The sequence below is a fragment of the Dendropsophus ebraccatus genome, chromosome 11, assembly GCF_027789765.1.
Source record: "Dendropsophus ebraccatus isolate aDenEbr1 chromosome 11, aDenEbr1.pat, whole genome shotgun sequence".
Lineage (NCBI taxonomy): Eukaryota > Metazoa > Chordata > Amphibia > Anura > Hylidae > Dendropsophus > Dendropsophus ebraccatus.
In genome coordinates, this window is record NC_091464.1 from 37,783,829 (window position 1) to 37,804,931 (window position 21,103).

Below are 21,103 nucleotides of genomic sequence, written 5' to 3' on the forward strand. Positions count from 1 at the left end.
CTTCCCTGGTGTCTGCAGCTCTGCCTTCTGTTCCGGTCTCTAAAGTGACAGGCTGCGGCCGCTCAGCCAATCACTGGCTGCGGCCTGTCAGTTTAGAGACTGGAACAGAAGGCAGAGCTGCAAACAACGTGGAAGGCCTCTAAGGACACCGGAGAAGGCCCGAGGACACCAGGGAATGTGGTAAGGTGAGTTAATACTTTAATATGTACACTAAAGGCAAGGGCAGCACAGACATCCCTAACAGTGTCCGTGCAACCCTTGCTGTCCAATAGTTGGCCTGTGCAACTGCTTAGTAAATGAGCGCCAATCTAGCAGGTCAGTGCTTGCTTACAGTTGGGGGCTACGTTCACACTACGTAAGTTTCCGGCCGTCGCCCGTTCCGTGAATAAGCGGCCGGAAACTTACGTAGTTTGCGTACAATGGAAAGTATACGATCTACGGGCGCACAGTTCACACTACGTACGAACTTATGCCCGGATCGTATGCGGCGCCGTAAAAAATGAACCAAACCATTATTTCCGAACGGAAATGCCGTAACTTACGCCCGTAGCGTAACATGCGGTCCCGTACGTTGTGGTGATTTCTTCATTTTGCCAGCTTTTTGTTCCAATCCAAAAGGTTCTGTGGGGTGTCCGGGGCTAGGTGAAGATATCCAAGTAAAAGACCGCTGTTAGATCGCTACGAAGAGCGCTCGGGAAGCGTAAGTACGCTACGGGCGTAAGTTCGCGGTCCGTACGTATCCGGCCGCAACTTGTGTAAAGCCCCGGCCGGAGTTTCATACGTATATGTCCGGCCGCGAAAAATATGCGGCCGGACATATACGTAGTGTGAACCTAGCCTAAGACTGAGCCGTGTAATAGGACCCTATAGGTAAATCTTGTAAGAATTATAATTTTTATTTATAACTGATATAAATATAAAATGGTCCATCTATTTTTATTCTAGAGACAGATATGATGCTTTCCAGCTCACAAAAGATGACTTCAGAAACAGAAAGAACATTTGTAGTTGGTAACCCAGCATCTAAAAGAGTACAAATAAAGGTTTCATTTAATGCCACACAAAAAGGGCATGATCGTTCAGAAATTGTTTCTATTAATAAAACTATAACAGCACCAAGAAAGGAAAATGATTTAAAGAACACAATGAGTTCCTATCACGGTCAACAGCTTCAAAGAGAGCAACAGTCAACAAAAACCTTCCTGTCATTTGGAGATGAAAAAAATCGAAGTCAACAGAGTTCAAAAAGATTAAAATCAGCTAGGATCACAGCCACAACCGAAAATGTAACACCACCTAATCTAATAAAGCTTGTCACTAGTGGGTATAGCTTGTACTCTAGCGTTTCACAAATGCGAAACTCAAAAATAACACAGGAAATAAATCAAACATCACGGATAAGAGCTAACCTATATCTAACGGAATGGTATTATAGCACACCTGGATCCTCGGGCTTTACAGATACACAAACAAAGCATCCACAGTTGGTAAAGCATGACAAAATGTCTACCAGCTTATCGGTGGATTCTTCATCATATCCAAGAACAACGACACCTCAACAAACAACCCAACAAGTACAATCTACTCTCTTAGAAAAGAAGATACCCACAAACTCAAATGGAAATAGTTATCTTTCCACTGTATTAGTTGCTGCACAGACAATCCCACCATTAACCAAACCCTACAACGACACTGCTCAAATGATGACCAATACTCCAAACTTTTTGGAAGATAACCATAAGTACGAAGGAAATGCAACCACGACAGCAAGAATGGCTACCAATATCACATCATTGTTTATCTACTATAATCATACGTCACCTGTCCAGGTACCAACAACAAAGACGCCCATAGTTGAAATGGCAAATGTATTTGTAAACACTACTGATCAGGAAAACTTCATAACTGGACACCGTGTCACTTCTACGTATCCAGGATATAAAGTAACTTTTGTTCAAAGCAGAATATTGTCTAATGTAAAGGCTCCCAGCACACCTGCACTTCCAGGATCTACATCTACAATTACTGCCATCACTAGTAACTTTAGGAGAAACCATAAGAATTTTGGCATTCTAAAAAGAACCTTTATAAGACGATTCCAGTGTGTTTACCCTCCACTACCCAATCATGGAACGTTCCGTTTTCTTACTATAAGGGATCCACTCCCCAACCAGTATCCTTATTACATACAATATTCCTGTTATCCAGGATACACAATGTCTACAGGTGATGTATATAGTTTTTGCAAGGACAATGGAGAGTGGAGTGGGCTTGTGCCTGTATGTGAAGACTAGTGAAGAATATACCATTAAGTGAAAATACAGGGGTGTTTTCGCTGCTGTAAGTGACTTCTTATACTTATAAATGATATCACAATGTGATCAACAGGTGAAGAATAAGTAGCCATTTTTTCCAAGTCCTCTATAAGTCCTTTAACATTATTTCTCATTCTTTTTATCACCATATAAATTGTAAAAAAAAAAAAAGTAACCTTTTTTTTAAAGGAAAACTGACAGCATGCGTAGGTATATATGCTGTATGTGCTGACAGTTACCAGTTACTTCCTAAGCAAACATTATATTTATACCTGTATAGTGATCGTCCATTGGATCATCTCACAGAGGCAGGTCTGCAATACAGCGGCACCTGCCCTGCTCTCTGGCCACCATTCTGTCTCCAGGCCGTCGCCCCACTGAATGATTGACAGCCACCTCATCTATGGCTATGTTGAGATCCCACTTTATCCATGTGGGATAACAATAATAATATAATAATCAGGGCCGGCATCAGCACAGGGCTTACCGGGGCAAGTGCTAGGACCCACAGCGCCTCTAGGGGCCAGTTTTTCTAATGTTAAGTTGTACGGAGCGAGAAAAGTGAATGGCCTGATCACATGACCCGAAGGTCCTCAACCTCACGGTGTGGAGCTGAGCTGTCAGTGCTATGTGTCAGTGTCTGGGTCAGTCTGTCAGTCAGTCAGTGTGTGTGTCAATTAGTCAGTCAGTGTCATTCAATGTCAGTCAGTCAGTGCCAGTAATGTGTGTCTGTGTATGTTAGTGGTATCTCAAATGATTGTGTGTAGATAATGGGTGCATAGGTGCACATTTATGATGCTGATTGGGCTCCCAGAATGACTGCACAGACCTCACAGCCGGGTCTGCTGTGGTGTTGGAGGTTCCGTTTTTGGTCAGAAAGAAGTGCCACAGAAAAATTTCTTAAAAAACTGTAAGCAGTTGTTCTTACTTTTTTCATGGAAGTTTTTATAGTGTTTTCCCATTTTAGTGTACTGTAGCCATTTTATCCTGTGTTTTGGGGTTCTTTTTAGTACAAATCATGTGATTCTAGGATTTCTATTGAAGAACTTGGGAAAAAGTGCCAGAAAAAAATGCAATCCAATATGTATAGACTTTTTTTGGTATTTTTACCCCCCACCCCCAGAAATATATGGGGGAAAACGCCAATAGTTCTGTAGAAAAACGCAGAATGCAGGCACTGCTGTGATTTTAAAAAAAGAAAGAAAGTAATGCACTGAAAAACACCTTATTGCTTTGAAAAAAAATGTCATAGCAAAAAATATCATAGAGGTATTTGCTCAGTAGCCTCTGGCAGCAGTGTTTTTGACCCAAAAAAAAAACACCAAGGGGGAGATTTATCAAAGTAAAGTAGAATTGTCTTAGTTTCCCCCTAGCAACCAATCATATTCCACTTTTCAAAGACTCTGTGAGGAATGAAAGGTGGAATCTGATTGGTTGCTACAGGCAACTAATGGTGCGTTTACACAGACAGATTTATCTGACAGATCTTTGAAGCCAAAACCAGGAGCAGACTATAAACAGGGATCCGGTCATAAAGAAAAGACTGGGATCTATCCTCTTTTTAAATCCATTCCTGGCTTTGGCTTCCAAAATCTGTCAGATAAATCTTTCTGTGTAAACGCACCCTAAGACAATTCTACTTTACACCAGTTTGATAAAGCTCCCATGAGCGAAATTTGGCATTTTTAGTGTTTTTCCCCCCCCCAAAACATCTAGTCTGATTCTAGCAGTACAGGATTTCTGGAAACTGAGGTGGAAGATGCTGTTGTAGATGTCTTCACTCCACAGAGCAATGTCAGCTGGCCATCCAATATTGTCGTCCAAAACTGCCAATTTTGGCAGGACCCAACGACCATCTGAGAAAGTGTACAATGGCCCCCTGACCCTCCCCCGACAGATGATGTCAGGGGAGAGAAGGATTGAACAGTTGGTTTTTAACATGCCCAATTTTTTCTGTTCCCGTTGCAACAAAACCATCGCCCCTCCATAGCTGTCTGGTGACTTACCCTTATTGAAAACACATGCATGCATGGTCGAACCGAGCATGCAAGTGTATGTGAAAGAGGATTTGCAGGACAGTGTGCCGATGCCCAAAGGGGCATTGTCTGTCAGCTATGCAATGTGGAATATTTACAGCCATCCCATTAAGGGGTAAGTGGAAAGTGTGCAGTGTCCGCGGTGTCCACTGCTTCTTTAAGAGCAAGTATAGGTCGGTACTGTATGTATAGGGTCTGAGATAGAAAGCTGTAGTATGCTACTCTCCCCACTTGGTGTCACTGCCACCCAGTACACTACCAAGGTACAGCTGCAGGAAAAGTAATGGATGGGTTAACTGTTTTGGATTGATTATATGTTTTGCCCTATCAAAAGATTTATTTGTAAATGATCTGAGATCCAATCCCTATTGAATGTATCTCATGCAGGCCTTCCCCTGGCTCCAAGCCTATCAGAGGCCTCAGATCCAGACACAGGGTGGGTTTCCCCCCAATCCTAGAGCTCCCTGTAGATGTAGGAGAAGGACTAAGTTTAGTTTTAGTCAGTTAAAGAGAAAATGAGTTAGAGTGTTATTCCACAGGCCGATGGGGGCCCGATAATAACTGTAAACGAGCGCCGATCTGCTAGATCGACACTCGTTTACTGGGCCTATTCCACGGCCCAATTATCATTTAACAAGGGCTGCATGGACATCGTTACCGATGTCCTTGCAGCCCTTGCTTAAACTTTATACATTACCTATTCAGGCTGCAGGGCCCCTCTTGCGGTCTTCAAGACAGCAAGAGGAGCCCTGCAGCCTGGATAAGCAATGTAAATAGTCAGTCGTCGGCCGCACACCGCCATTACAAGTAGCGATGCGGGGTCGGCGCATATAGATTCAAACCTATATCAACAATCAGCCGATGATCTTTGTCATCGGCTGATCTTTGTATTTATTCCGTATAGGCTCCTTATTGTGAGCGTAGTAGAGAGAGGTTCCAGTGGGTAAGTTATCTAGTGTTAAACAAAACGATTTCCAGAGCTAGCTATATCTGGCTAAAACAACTATAGTGGAGTGAAAGAGGGGATCTCCTTATCCGCACAGAGGGGCTATCAGAGGAGTCAAAAGTTGGATTTTCTCTGCCTATTCCTCATATAAATGATGTTAAAATTTTAAATGTCTGCAATAGCAGCCCCTTCTCAATTGAAATCAATAACTTGGTGGGTGGGGGGATTTTGGGATGTTTTTTGGTCACCTTTTTGTATGGTAAATGGTCCAATAACATCTGTACACATTTACTAAATAAAAAAAATACACAAACACAAATTAAAGGGGTCTATTGCTTTATTAAATATATTATTGGTAAATTGTAAGAAAAGGGAATAAGAATAAACATACATGCATTTCTGCGAGTAAGCAAAGAACAAGCTATACATGCCGGCCATATATAATGTCTAGTAGTTAAAATACATTTTTGATTTTCTATTTCTTCACACAATTAGTATACAGTACATATATAACAGCAGTTCAGTATTCTACATTCAGAGTCGCTGTGGAGCATACAGCATGCTACCACAAGTTATTACTTAAAGGGATAATTTAAGTATACAATTGATGCCTTTATTTAAAGGTATATGATACAAAGAAAAAATCCTTAGTATATAATTATTAAATGTTTTTTTGTAGTTTGCCACATAAATCACTCACCAGTTACTGGCCCAAAATGTGAACAGTCCGGAATATACATGTCAGCAGGGCATGAAGGGAACTGTAGTCTGCCAGCCACATAGGCTGCCACAGATGCCCCGCCCACTCTTGCTGCACTGAGTAGGGGTATATGGGAAGTAACAGAGTGACAACAAGTAATAATACACATTATAGCTATATTCACACATCTTTTTATGCAAAAGAGCGGCTGTTATTTTACAATGACGGCCGTCAATAATCATAAACATTATTTATGGCCGTCATTATCAAACAACGGCCATTATTTTGCCTAAAAAAGACGCTGTGTGAACATAGCCTTTGGGTGTAGGATTAGTGTTATACTAGGTTAATCTTTAAAGGGGTTATCCAGCGCTACAAAAACATGGCCGCTTTCTTCCAGAGACAGCACCACTCTTGTCTCCAGCTTGGGCGGGATTTTGCTACTTAGTTCCATTGAAGTGATCGGAGCTTAAAGGGGTTATCCAGCGCTACAAAAACATGGCCACTTTCCCCCTACTGTTGTCTCCAGTTTGGGTGGGGTTTTGAAACTCCGTTCCATTGAAATAAATGGAGCTTAATTGCAAACCGCACCTGAACTGGAGACAACAGTAGGGGGAAAAGTGGCCATGTTTTTGTAGCGCTGGATAACCCCTTTAATCAGCAAACCGCACCTGAACTGGAGACAAGAGTCATGTTGTCTCTGAAAGAAAGCGGTCATATTTTTGTAGCACTGGATTACGCCTTTGAATATACTGTAGCTTCTTACTTGCATGTCATGTGGTGGTTCTGAGTTTGTCTATGTCACATAGACTTCAGGTAACATCAATGGTGTCTGTCCATCCTGTATGCCAATAGGAGCAGGGTGGGAAATAAATAAATGAAAAATTTCTATTAATTTACAAATTAATTTAGCAATTGGCATACAAAATAAAGTTAAATATCTAATACTACTACGACTACAACTACTACTACCACTACTACTAGGTAAGTGCTCCCTCAGGACAAAGTTGTTAAGTTAATTTTCATGTATTACATAACTTAAAAAAACATATAAAGCTATTGTTTGGCTGCAGCTCCTTGAGGCATTTTTTAAATGAGACAAACCCCATGATCAGCAGTTTTGCACAGCCACAGTGGCCGCTCTAGGCTGCGTTCACACTACGTATATTTCAGTCAGTATATGTATATTTCAGTCAGTATTGCAACCAAAACCAGGAGTGGATTAAAAACACAGAAAGGATCTGTTCACACAATGTTGAAATTGAGTGGATGGCCGCCATTTAATGGCAAATATTTGCTGTTATTTTTGAACAACGGCTGTTATATTGAAATAATGGCCGTTATTTACTGTTATATGGCGGCCATCCACTCAATTTCAACATTGTGTGAACAGATCCTTTCTGTGTTTTTAATCCACTCCTGGTTTTGGTTGCAATACTGACTGAAATATACTGACTGAAATATACGTAGTGTGAACGCAGCCTTACATAGTAAACAGGGCCGGAAGCAGTTGGCTTTGTTCACTGTGTAGTGGCCTTCTCTGGTTACTGCAGCTTACACACCATTTTGCCTGGAAAACCCCTTTAAAGGAGAAGTGCAGCCAATTACTTTTTTTTATAAAGGTGCGCAGGGTAAGTGTGTGTATTGTTAACATAATAAGCAGTCTTTACTTACCTTACCCCGTGCCTGCCATCAGCCACATGACCGGCCCCAAAAAAAGGCTTTTTCCCCCGCATTGTGATGACGTCATGACTCGGGGAAATGCCTGTACCAGCTGACGGACTGGCCGCTCAGCCAATCAGTGACAGCAGCAGCATCACTGACTGGCTTAGTGGCCTGTCAATGTGGCTGACTGGCTGAGCAGGAGTCCTGGAGCAGCGATCCAGTGCTTAAGAGGCACAGGGAGAGGTGAGTTGAGTTTTTTTTTTTTGTTTGTTTATTTCCCAATGCCCTGCCTTTATAATAAATAAAGTACTTGGCCAGACTTCTCTTTTAAAGCTATGTGTTGATCCAATTATTTATTCATATTTGGAGTCAGGAAATACTTTTTCCCCATAGAAGCATCACCCTCATGAGGGTTTTTGCCTTTCTCTGAATTAACTCATTATGGTTGTAGGTTGAACTTGATTTCTTTTTACCTTATTAACTACAGTATGTAGCTATATGTTATGCCGCTGCCTAGTAGTACCATGCACTGGAGGAATAGTCACAGGATACCATATGAGTAAGCTGATTCCCCCAAGTGTCCTTATTACTTGATACCTGAAATCCTCAGAACCAACTAGTTGATTTACTAAGATCATTTTTATAGAGGCCCTTGTTTCAAGAGAGAGTGTGTTTTTAAGATTAAGATTTTAAAGTGATACTGTCAACCCTTTACTCTCGCTTCACTTCATAGGTTAATAGTGTCACAGAGCAGTTTTATACAGGTATATATTAAATCTGCAGCATCTAAGCTTGTGGATGGTGCAGAGAACCGCTCATAGAGTAAAGGGGGATGGGTGACAGTATCACTTTAAGAGTTTTTTCTAAATTTCACAATTATGACATGTCAATCAGACTTCAACTTCAAGGATGATGAGGTCTTATTATCTGTTTAGTAGAGGGATGTCCCAACAAGTACAGAGTGTTTTCATTGTTATTAATGAAAGAACCAAATATAAAACCGACATTTCTGACTGATGTGGCATAATAGTCTCCGTAATCCTTTAACCATAGCGAACAGCTGTACAAATGCTGAACATATATTATACACATATATTATGTAATTAATAAATGTATTATATACAGTGCCTCATACTATCAAATCAGATAAAAATGTAGGCAGGGCTTTACTAGTACCAATAACATTGCCACCACAGAGTGCATAACATTGACTTGTAGGATATCAGCTCCTTGGGAAAAAAAACACATTCATGTAGCTTTAATAGATAAGATGGCTTTTCTCATAAGATGGCTAGAAGGAAACATTCATAAGGACATAAAGAGCTATAATGCACCTGCTTACATACACAACTGTCAGCCCTACAATTGTTTAGAGTACCTGAGCTCTACTGACAGATTAGTAACTGCAAGAAAGTCATCCATATAGTGCACTGTGTAACTCATACCCAGCACTATTCAGCAGCACTATGTCATGGGATACTGAGTGCTGTGCTGTGATTGGCTGGGCAGCTAAGGGAAGAAAGTCCTGTGTGAGTACTACTGGAAAACAGCCCAGCTCTGGTCCTACCCCCTGAAATGGATAGAATGAGAAAGAGCAGTGTATCAATAACAGCAGTTTAAGGGTTAACCAGGCAGGTTTTTAAAAATCTTTTCAACTGACTTTAAAGGGTCACTAAACTTTGCTTGCATATAGTATGAGTGAATGAATAAAACTTTGTAAATATGCCTTATTAGTCAAAAGTATTTTTTTAAAGTACCCCTCCATATTTCAACTTTCTCTGTCTGAAGGCTCTTTGCTAGTGATCACTACATCAAAACAGTACCTAACAGATAGGGAGGAGGGGGATGCGGCTGCAGTTTTTATCTTTTTTTTGTAAAGGTCCCCATACACTTTATACCTTTGTCGTTTGTGGCGGATTTAGCCATCGATATAAGGTGTATGGGGCTTTCCCAACTGTCCACTGACAGATGATGTTGGTGGAGATAGGGATTGGCTGTGATGGAAAATCTCCCCTTAACCCCTTTGCTGTGGAAGAGATAAGCCGCAGCGAGAGCAGTCTGGCCTGAGACTTAACCCTCCCCATAGAAAACACAGGAACACTCGGCTGTGGTGGATGTTCCTGTGTATGGGGTGGACGGGAGAGATAACTGACAGCTGGACAATCGTTCAGGGATTTTAAGACTGAATACTGTAAGGGGAAGGGGATGCAGAAGAGATGAGATATGTGAATGAATGTAATCCTATTGTCCTACACAGATTATCTCAGATATATTGAGGGAGGAGACAGATACACAGAAATTGACAAGATAAGATTCCATTAGAATAGACAGCATCTAAGTACATTAGGACACCTCGGCTTAAGTATCACAAGCAGCATAGAGAGCACAATATCTAGAGGTTGGTCTCACTAGCAGGAATATGGCTGCGGCATTGTACCCATGATGATGTGCCATCCCTACGGACAGAAAAGGGATTCAGCAGGAGCGCCATGCTCTGCAAAGAAGGACATGCACGCACAGGCTATGTTTCCACAACGTTGTCTCTTGTGCGTTTCTAATGTTTTAAAAATTATGTCCATCATTTTGAGTCTAAAATAACGTCCGTCATTCCTGATTTTGGACGCCTGTCACGTCACTACAATAATGGCTGTTGGTACATTTTTCCAGTTTAGGTGGACTGATTGGGTGTGTCTTTAATTAAAAAGGCAATTGAATTTAATAGTAAAGACGGTGAAAAAAGAAGAACTGCGTGTGAACAGCTAAAAAAATAATGTCCATTGTTTGCAAAAGACGTACGGAAAAAATATGCCATGAACATTATTTGACGTCCGCCTTAAAAGACGTCTGTCACTTAATACACCGTGTGTAAATGACATCTGTTTTTTCCATAGACTTCAACGCGATTCATTGAAATCAATTAAAAAAATACAACAGATTTTTTTTTTTTACAAAAAGGGGGAAAATCTCTTAGAACTCTTTTGTGCAACTATGCGATTAAGGGTACAAACCCACTTGCCGGATCTGCGGCGAGTCTCCTTGCTGCGTTTTTGCAGCGAGACTCGCTGCAGATCCCAGCCCTATACTTTCATTAGCAGAGAAACTCGCAGCAGGGATGTACATCCCTGCTGCGATTTTGTCTGCAGCCCTCCCCATTAACCCCCTAGCCGCCGGACATTATACATTACCGGGTCCCCGTTCCTGCTTGCCTCGGGGCTCCCGGTGTCTTCACGGCCCGGCCAATCAGTGCGCTGCGGTGGGGCAGCGCACTGACTGGCCGGGCGGAACGTGGCGGGAGCCGCCGAAGCAAGCTCTCCGCTCAGAAAAATGACATGTCATTTCTTTCAGTGGAGAGGGGAGGAAGCGGATGCGTGCGCGCCCTCTCCTTCACTCACAGTGAGACACAGCACGGCGGGATTCCGCGGCGGAGAGCTCCGCCGCGGAATTCCGACGTTCTTGCTCAGTATGAACGGGGCCTTAGTGTGGAAGAGATTCCACCAGTCCTGCATTTCATTTCACTGTGAAAAAATCTGTTCCTTGTAATTGTTCCTTATCTATTGTTTGCTTGCTGGGAATAATAACCAGTTTAATAATAAGTTATGATAATAAAATATTGCATATATTACAATAAATATTGTGTCTATATTTTTTCTAGTAAAACTTTGTTTTCCCACCTCCTTACACTGGGCTTACAAGTAGTGTTGAGCGGAGAGGCCAAACTGTTTGGGTTCAGCAACGTCCTCCGGACCCGAACGGTGCAACATCTCCGCTCAACACTAAACTAAAAGTTATAAGAACAGTTTTCAGTTCAAACTATAATTTTAAATTCCATTTGGAATAATCTGCAGGTTGAAGGTTTCTTAAAAGCACATCAATTTGGTTCAAGACATGTTGCCCTTCCATTTCACTGCATCATACAACTGGAACTTGGTAAAAAGTCCTGTAAGTAAGCGGCCACAGCTTTGGTTAGGTAAGTCATGGTGCCAAAGGCCCCGCTAGGAGCACTGTCATAGAAGAAGTTGCAGATCCCAGTTGCTGGATCCTGGTCGAGGTAAAAATCTCCAGCTCCAAGGGCTTTCTGTTAAGCAAAAGATATAAGTCTGAATTCCAAGCAGCATGTATAATATCAGATGGGTACATTTACATTTTTAATATTGTCATCTATAGGGCTATTTTATAGTATTTTTACAGTATTTTGCAACCAAAACCAGGAGTGGATTGAAAAAACAGAAAAGCTATGTTCTCACACTGATTTAATTTAGTGGATGGTCGCCATTTAACTGCAAATAATGGCCGTTGTGTTTTCAATCTACTCCTGGTTTTGGTTGCGAAATACTTAGCAAAAATAATGAGAACATAACCTTAAAGTGCATTCACCCCACAATGTGCTGACACAGTGCACATATACATTTGCATCCGCTCCATATAGCATGCTAGCATATATGTGTATATACAGGCACAGCCAAACTGACTTCCCTGCCCAAATATAGTCAACTAGTAACTATGTTCAGGTCATTCCCTGTTTATGTGTTTTGACTTGGACCCTGAGTCAAAAAAATCCCCTGAGCATAGTCACTATTTGACTATATTGAGGTGATGGGGGTTAATTGTACCAGTACCTGTATGTGCATATATGGCGCTAACTCATTTTGACAGCTTGCCCAGACTTAGGGTGGGGCGATTCGGCCCATTATCGCTCCATGGAATAGGCCGGTTACTTATGCATAGATGACATTTTTGCCTAACAGAAAATGTAACCTTAGGCAATGTGCAAACATAACAATAACATAAATGACTGAAGAATGACTATCTTCATCGGCTAATCACTGGCCCTTTTACATGCTATGGGGCCCATGACCTAAGGGCCCGGGCTGCACCTAGGGCACACAACCCACTTAGTGTGCCTGCTGGCCAATGCAAACACCAATGTCGATTGTATCTGAGTCCTCTGGATGCACATACAGTCAAAAGCCGCAGTGAAGCAGACAACAATTGGCTCCCTCCTCTGCTGTAAGCCAATGGCACGCTAAGAAAATGTTGGCAATGTCCGCAGCCCGAGGTAGGCTTTAATCACACCTCTAAAGTCCTCAATATGGTCCCATGGCCCTAGGGTGCAGGTCTAACAGCCTGCAGCCTAAGAGGACATCCTGAGGAGATGGGTAGGTGAGTGTAAGTTTTTTTTTTAAGAATGGACAATAGCCTGGGGCCAGTATTAACAAAATGAAGGACCAAAGGGGCCAAAGTTACTAAATAGGGGGCAACCTTACTGTGTATGGACACAATGTTCCTAATACCCTTTTGAGGGTATAATAGATGCACTATTACTGTTTTGGAGGCTCTTTCTAGTTACGCTACTGGTCTATCAATATAAAAGTCCTGGAAAATGCCTTTACGTACTCTTAATTCTTCCATTTATTTTTGTAACTAATCTCTTCTAAATATTTTTCTATATTTCAGGGTGACTTGTTACTGACCCCTTTTGAGCCACGCTAATTCCACTTTTTCAAAGGTCAGCCAAAAAGTCACAAAAATGTACGCCTTTTTAATGCAAGAAACATGTACATGGACACAGCTGATACATTTCCCCCATGTATGTATTTTTTATTTCTGGCACTGTTTTGACTATTATAGGTCTTGTACTTTATGGGGGAGATTTATCAAACTGGTGTAAAGTAGAATTGGCTCAGTTGCCCCTAGCAACCAATCAGATTCCACTTTTCATTCCTCACAGGTTCTTTGGAAATGAAAGGTGGAATCTGATTGGTTGCTAGGGGCAACTGAGCCAATTCTACTTTACACCATGTTTGATAAATTTCCCCCTATATGTTTGCATTTCATGAAATATCAGTGACAATACGGACAGAAATTGTTGATCAGTATTTCAAAACTCCATATTCTTTATTAGATTCGTGTAGAGAGTAAGGGTCCTATTCCACGGGCCGAGGAGGGCCTGATCAATGTAAACAAGCGGCGATCTGCTCGTTTACTGGGCCTATTTCACGGCCCGATGATCGTTGAACAAGGGCTGCAAGGACATTGTTACTGATGTCCTTGCAGTATCATGCATTACCTGTCAGGTCTTCTCCGCGCTGTCTTCATCCCCGGGTCCCGCGCGCTCTATCTTCAGAATGGCCGGTCAGCTGACAGGCCACACTCAGCCAATCACAGGCCGCGGCGGTCCCGGCCTGTGATTGGCTGAGCGCTCTGTCAGCTGACCCGCCATTCTGAAGATAGAGCGCGCGGGACCCCGGGGATGAAGACAGCGCGGAGAAGAAGCCTGGACAGGTAATGTATGATGCTGCTGCTTGTCAAATCGTCGGTCGCCCGCCGCGCACGATGATTTTAGGTCTGGCCCTAAATGAACGATCATCGGCTGATCGTTCTCTCTATTTCACCGAACGATAATCGGCCGAATCGGGCCAAATGGGGCCGATTATCGTTACTGTGGAATAGGGCCCTAAGTTTATATACTGTATGTAAATTCTTGTTAGATTAAAAATCTAATGATTTTACCTGGTCCTGAAGAAACAGATCACTGGCCATGTGCACAATACGTTCCACATGGATGATTCCACCAATGCTATCAATATCCATATCTGATACTAAAGTAAGGACATGTATTGCTTCCACCAGCAGCTGTCTGTACTCCGGCTGAGGGACATGGTTGAGGACAGACTCCACATGTACAGCAAACTTGATTTCGCACGCAGTCATCTGATTGAAAGAAAAGATTTTCAAGTATTACAAATTATTTGCAAAGATTGTAATGTGCCATATCTGAGCAGAAAGCCCAGCGGTGGGCAAATGTTTTTCCGTGCTTTCCATATAAATACTGATAGCATACTGATTATATAGGGCATCAATGTCTGATCAGTGGGGGCTCCCCTTTAGTGGACTGCCACTTCTTTGTAGCATGAAACTGGGTCAGAACTGCAACAAAGTTCCATTGAGTTACGTGAGGTTTGGGATCAGACCTTCACAATCAAGCAATCATGGCATTTTAACAGGACAGATGTTAATGGCCGGGATGACCCTTTTAATAAAAAATTATTGATTGACCTTTTAGGGCATCTAGTAGGAGTATTTTATATTACCTCTCTTGTGCTTGAGGAGGGAAGGACATAGCCATCAATAGACAAACCATGGCACTAAAAAAAAATTTAAACAAATGAGTTAATAAGAACATTGGTCCAGTGATCTGAAGCAGTATCATGCCTGATAAATAGTCTTCAATTGTCTTGAAAGCTTGATATTTAAAGTGTCACTGTCGTGAAATTATTTTTGCAGAAATCAATAGTCCAGGCAATTTTAAGAAGCTTTGTAATTGGGTTTATTAGCCGAAAAATGCATTTTTATCATGAAAAAGCAGTTTGAAGCTCTCCCCCTGTCTTCATTGTTCTTCTATGGAGAGAGCTAAATAAAAGACCAAAACAGGACAACAAAGAGTTAATCTACAAATACCTCACCCTTTATCTCCTCTGACAGTCACCACTGACCTCTCTGAGCTCTCATTACAGCTGTCACCCAGCTCCATGCCTGTAATCCTCTGTTATCTGCTTTCTGCTGTCAGCTAACTCCCTCCTCCCCCTCCCCTCTCTATAGACCAGACTGGGTACGTCTGATGCAACAAGTCACAATTTCCTGATTTTTTTTGCAGTGGATGGAAAAGAGGAGGGAGGGGAATATTTGGCTAATAAATGGCATATTTGGCTAATAAACCCAATTACAAAGTCATACTAAAAAGAATACAGCACTTCCTGCAGGGCATACAGTAGTTAATAAGTACTAGAAGACTTGAGTAAAGTAATTTATAAATTTGTATACGTTCTGACACCATTTGAACATTTTTTTAACTGGAGTACCTCTCAATGGTTAACAAAAATAACTTTCTGACACAAGTTGATTTATAAACAATTTTTTTCTTTTGAACTACCCCTTTAAATTGTATCATATCCGGTATTTGTTTTCCTCATGGCTAACTGGCTAACACAGGGCCAAACTTTTTTGACACGCCATAATGTCATACACCACTGTCATAATAATTCATTCATACAAGACAATGATCACTTTTACAAGAGACCCCCAAAAAAACAGGTATTGATATATTTCCAAGCAATTCGCATGCAAGCTGAAGCTAAGGACTTACTTTCTGGAGAAGACTCCACACTTTCTGATAGAAGCCAACAGGCACCCTGTTAATGGCGCCATCTAATCTTCTTCTCCTCAGCCACTGGCCTTGGTGATCATCCCAAATAAATGGCGATCCAGTAGACGTGGTTGGAGACATAGTGCCCGTTGGAGAGGAAGGAGTACTGCATCTCTGTAACACAAAAAGATGATGTATGACATCACTCCTTCCTTGTGATTATCATACTGATCCAGGATTTGGGCTCCCATACTATAAGTAATTATTTGCAGCAAACAAAAACATATTGGGAAAAAACAAAAATTTTTTTTAAACACAATAAACAATTAGTACACACGATTAATTGTGCTGTAATCTGAAAACTCTGGAATGACTAAATGGCCTCCAAGGCTAGAGAGGATCAAGAGGTGATATATAAAACTGGGATGTGTGTACCCACATAACCGAGTTACTGAGAGACAGATTAAAAGAGCATCAAAGACTTATTTCTGAAACAGTCGAGACAGTCTACAACTGTACCAGATTGTGATACTTTAATAGTTTATAATCTTTAGACAGTATGGTCTCAGTCTGCACCATCTAGTTGGCTTAGTTTTATGAGAAAAATGTTTGCCTTTAAACAAAGACCCCTCCCATTTTTCTGTAAGCCACTTCTTATTGTCAAACAAGCCATAAAAGTGTCTAGAACACATTTATAAGGTCATGTAAACCAGTATTTTAGTGTTCTACTCTGCCACTGTAGACTAGTGAAAGGTGAGACACTAACATTCTGTACTGCATGAACCAGGGCCGGACTGGGACTGAAAATCAGCCCTGGCACTCACACCCCTCCAGCCCACATACCATATCACACTGTGTCCTTAGGTTGTGTTGTGTTGTATTGCAGCTCAGTTCCATTGACGGGAATGGTGCAAAGTCTATTTATCTATCTATCTATCTATCTATCTATCTATCTATCTATCTATCTATCTATCTATCTCCTATCTATCTATCTCTCTATATCCTATCTATCTATCTATCTATCTATCTATCTCTCTATCTCTCTATCTCCTATCTATCTATCTGTCTATCTATCTATCTATCTATCTATCTATCTATCTATCTCCTATCTATCTATCTATCTCCTATCTATCTATCTATCTCTCTATCTATCTCCTATCTATCTATCTCCTATCTATCTATCTATCTATCTATCTATCTATCTATCTATCTATCTATCTATCTATCCTATCTATCTATCTATCTATCTATCTATCTCCTATCTATCTATCTATCTATCTCCTATCTATCTATCTATCTATCTATCTATCTATCTATCCTATCTATCTATATCCTATCTATCTATCTATCTATCTATCTATCTATCTATCTATCTATCTATCTATCTATCTATCTATCTATCTCCTATCTATCTCCTATCTATCTCCTACCTCCTATCTATCTATCTATCTATCTATCTTATCTATCTATCTCCTATCTATCTCCTATCTATCTATCTATCTATCTATATCCTATCTATCTCCTATCTATCTATCTATCTATCTCCTATCTATCTCCTATCTATCTCCTACCTCCTATCTATCTATCTATCTATCTATCTTATCTATCTATCTCCTATCTATCTCCTATCTATCTATCTATCTATCTATCTATATCCTATCTATCTCCTATCTATCTATCTATCTATCTCCTATCTATCTATCTATCTCCTATCTATCTATCTATCTATCTATCTATCTATCTCCTACCTCCTATCTATCTATCTATCTATCTATCTATCTATCTATCTATCTATCTATTATGCAACAACAGGCTACAGCGGTGATAATATATATAAGTAGGGTCCTAGGGATATTTTTAGGATATGTAAAATAATATTACACATATCCTGTATAATGTTAGCACTGGTAAGACAATTTTCTATGCATGATAATACTGTATATCTCTAAATAGCTGTCATAGTTCCCAAATAACACTAGTATAAAGAAAGCGAATATTATCATTATACAGATTACCGCCATATTGTTACTGACCAATCCTTTATAAAGAGACTGATACTACCATTATTACAGTATACAAGTCACAGACAATATCTCAACACTATGACCAGTACCATCATCACAACAACATGACTAATACCACTATGCTGTCACTGAAGAAAATCCACTATGTGAACACAAGTATTACCAATAAAATGAGTATACACAGGACAAATAATACCGACATACCATGACCACCGCCGCCATCATACAGTGACTGGATAATACTGCTGTACTGTCTATTAATAATATTTCCTTTATACTACCGGTATATAAAATGCAATATTCTACCTCAGCATTGACTAGAGATGAATTTCAGAGGATTTGGGTTAATGTGAACCTAAACTTACTGTAAGGTCACTCATCTCTAGCAGTGACCACATAGAGGTAAAGATCCAGCTATACAATGGATCTACAGGCCTTAAGAGTGTGTTCACACATATAGGATCTGCAGCAGATTTCATGCTGCAGATATCTTTGTTACTCAATGACGGAACCCAGCATCAAATATGCAGCAGATCCTGTACGTGTGAATGCACCCAAAAAGTGATTATGCATGATTGTGCAGTTACATCCAGTGACTTACAGGAGGCGTCTTCCTACATGAATCATAAGTGACGTTCTTGGTAGTCAAAGTTGTCTGTTCTTTCCATCTGGCTCAGCCCATCATAAAGATTTCTCCAGCCATGACTCTTCTCCCCAGAATCTGCGAGACAAACACTTTAGGCTCCACGCTCCAGCACCAACCTAACCTTATACCTCATCATAACCCTATATTGCCCATTCCTTTACACAGTAACAGTGCCCCCTCTGTGCTCCCACATAAGCAGTCAGGCCCAATATGTGCCTCCAGATAGTAGTCAGGCAGCTCTGTGTGCCTATATAGTATTAGACCCTCTGTGTTATGTCATTATATAGGCAACTTCAATGCTCCCCTATAGTAGGCTCCCCTGAGCAGCAGTCCCCATATACCATAGGTCCCACTGAGCAGAACTTATATAGCACAGGTCCCTATATGCAGCCCATAAAAAATATAGCCCCCCACACATAATATAGATGCCCTGTGCAGTCCCACATAATATAGCCCTTTCCCCTGTGTAGCCCACAAAGTATATCCTACCTTTGAAGCCCCTACATAGTATAGGTCCCTGTGTAGCCAGCCCCCACATAGCATAACCCCAATATATTACCCCCCCCCCATGTAGCCCCCCACATAGTATAGGTCCCTGTGTAGCCAGCCCCCACATAGCATAGCCCCAATATATTACCCCCCCCCATAGTATAGGTCCCTGTGTAGCCAGCCCCCACATAGCATAGCCCCAATATATTACCCCCCCCCCCATATAGCCCCCCACATAGTATAGGTCCCTGTGTAGCCAGCCCCCACATAGCATAGCCCCAATATATTACCCCCCCATGTAGCCCCCCACATAGTATTGGTCCCTGTGTAGCCAGCCCCCACATAGCATAGCCCCAAAATATTATTCCCGCCCCGGTGTAGCCCCCCACATAGTATAGGTCCCTTTGTAGCCAGCCCCCACGTAGTATAACCGCAACCTATTATTCCCGCCCCCTGGAGCCCTCCACATAGTATAGGTCCCTGTGTAACCAGCCCCCACATAGTATAGCCCCCAAGAAATTAACCCCCCCGTAGGCCCCACATAGTATAGGTCCCTGTGTAGTCAGCCCCCACATAGTATAGCCCCAACATATTACCCCCTTCCCATGTAGCCCGCACATAAGATAGGTCCTTGTGTAGCCAGCCCTTACATAGCATAGCCCCAACATATTAACCCCCCCCCCGTGTAGCCCCCCCACATAGTATAGGTCCCTGTGTAGCTAGCCCCCACATGGTATAGCCCCTAACATATTACCCCCCCTGTAGCCCCCCACATAGTATAGGTCCCTGTGTAGTCAGCTCCCACATAGTTTAGCCCCAACATATAATTCCCCCACCCCCCCGTGTTGCCCCCACATAGTATAGGTCCCCGTGTAGTCAGCCCCCACATAGTATAGCCCCAACATATTATCCCCCCCCCCCCCTCCATGAAGCCCCCCACATAGTATCGGTCCCTATGTAGTCAGCCCCCACATAGTATAGCCCCAACATATTATCCCCCCCCCATGCAGCCCCCCACATAGTATATGTGGCCCTCTGTAGCCCTCACATGGCATTTCCCCCTGTACAGCCCCCACATTGTAAAAAAAACAACAAAAGTATACTCACCTCGGATCCAGCAGATTCTTCCTGGTCCTCTCTGGTCCGGTGCCGTTAGCTGCTTACATTTTCCGTCATCAGCAGCCCGATGCAGACCGGCCCCGGAGTCTCCCAGCTCCAGCCCCGCGGCGCCTGCACCTCTCTCATCTACTGCATGTCGGCGGACGTGTGACGTCATCCGTTACTGCCGGCCACAGAGCAGTAGATGAGAGAGGTGCAGGCGCCGCGGGGCTGGAGCTGGGAGACTCCGGGGCCGGTCTGCATCGGGCTGCTGATGACGGAAAATGTAAGCAGACAACAGCAGCAGCAGATGCAGAGCGGCCGCACCAACTCCTTGACCTGTGCGATGTGCGACGGCGGCGGCCGGTAGGGCTAGCGGAGGGGGGTTGGTCGGCGGCCCTCGGATTGATAATCTGAGCAGCCCAGCGGGCATTTGCCCGGCCTGCCAGATTGTCAGTCCGGGCCTGGCATGAACGGAAACCTTGGTGCAGTGTACATTTGTAATACCTTTTTAATGAACCTTACATTGCACTGTTTTATGAAGATAACCACCACATTTTAAATAGTGTATTTCTATTATACAATATGTGGTCTAGCAGGTAACGTTTCCCAGGTTGGGAAGATGGTGTTGACAGCTTTACACTGTAATTATCACATTATCAGGCACCTGGGCTACCTATACAGTGTATGCAATAGGGAATCAGGCATAACTTAACATGTCTCCCTAAGAAGGAGCCCAGCCTGAAACATGCAGACTTCACCACATGCTACTTTAAAGGTTTTTGTTTTAGTTAATGAGTTACAATGCTTTTATTTGCATGCTAATTGAGCGCTGTATATGTGGCATCCATGTTCTGGACATTGAGGGAGCCATAGTGCAACGTCACATAGACATATGGATCTGATACTGAGAATTGGGGAAGCTGATGACTCTTAAGTGATTTTTTTGTTGTCTATGGCAGCTGAAGTTCCCCATGGTTGCCATTGGAGATGGGCAAACTTGCTGAAAGTTCTGGTTCTCAACATATTTTCCAGGCAGTC

At 42.2% G+C, this 21,103-nt stretch overlaps 2 protein-coding genes across 15 annotated transcripts in view; one reads left to right on the forward strand and one right to left on the reverse strand.

Moving 5' to 3' along the window:
• The window catches only part of PPEF1 (protein phosphatase with EF-hand domain 1), a 71,161-nt gene extending 68,750 nt beyond the window's left edge, over nucleotides 1-2,411 (forward strand). For all 11 annotated transcript variants that reach the window (XM_069945387.1, XM_069945391.1, XM_069945392.1 and 8 more), the window contains one exon: nucleotides 946-2,411. In XM_069945387.1, the coding sequence (XP_069801488.1) occupies nucleotides 946-2,294 (1,349 nt within the window). In that variant the 3' untranslated portion in view covers nucleotides 2,295-2,411. The remainder of the gene's footprint in view (nucleotides 1-945) is intronic.
• Nucleotides 2,412-7,429: 5,018 nt separating this feature from the next.
• The window catches only part of PHKA2 (phosphorylase kinase regulatory subunit alpha 2), an 87,339-nt gene continuing 73,665 nt past the window's right edge, over nucleotides 7,430-21,103 (reverse strand). For all 4 annotated transcript variants that reach the window (XM_069946100.1, XM_069946099.1, XM_069946098.1 and 1 more), the window contains 4 exons: nucleotides 15,806-15,979; nucleotides 14,754-14,807; nucleotides 14,173-14,373; nucleotides 7,430-11,737 (listed from right to left, as the gene is read on the reverse strand). In XM_069946100.1, coding sequence (XP_069802201.1) covers nucleotides 11,564-11,737; nucleotides 14,173-14,373; nucleotides 14,754-14,807; nucleotides 15,806-15,979 — 603 coding nt within the window. In that variant the 3' untranslated portion in view covers nucleotides 7,430-11,563. The remainder of the gene's footprint in view (nucleotides 11,738-14,172; nucleotides 14,374-14,753; nucleotides 14,808-15,805; nucleotides 15,980-21,103) is intronic.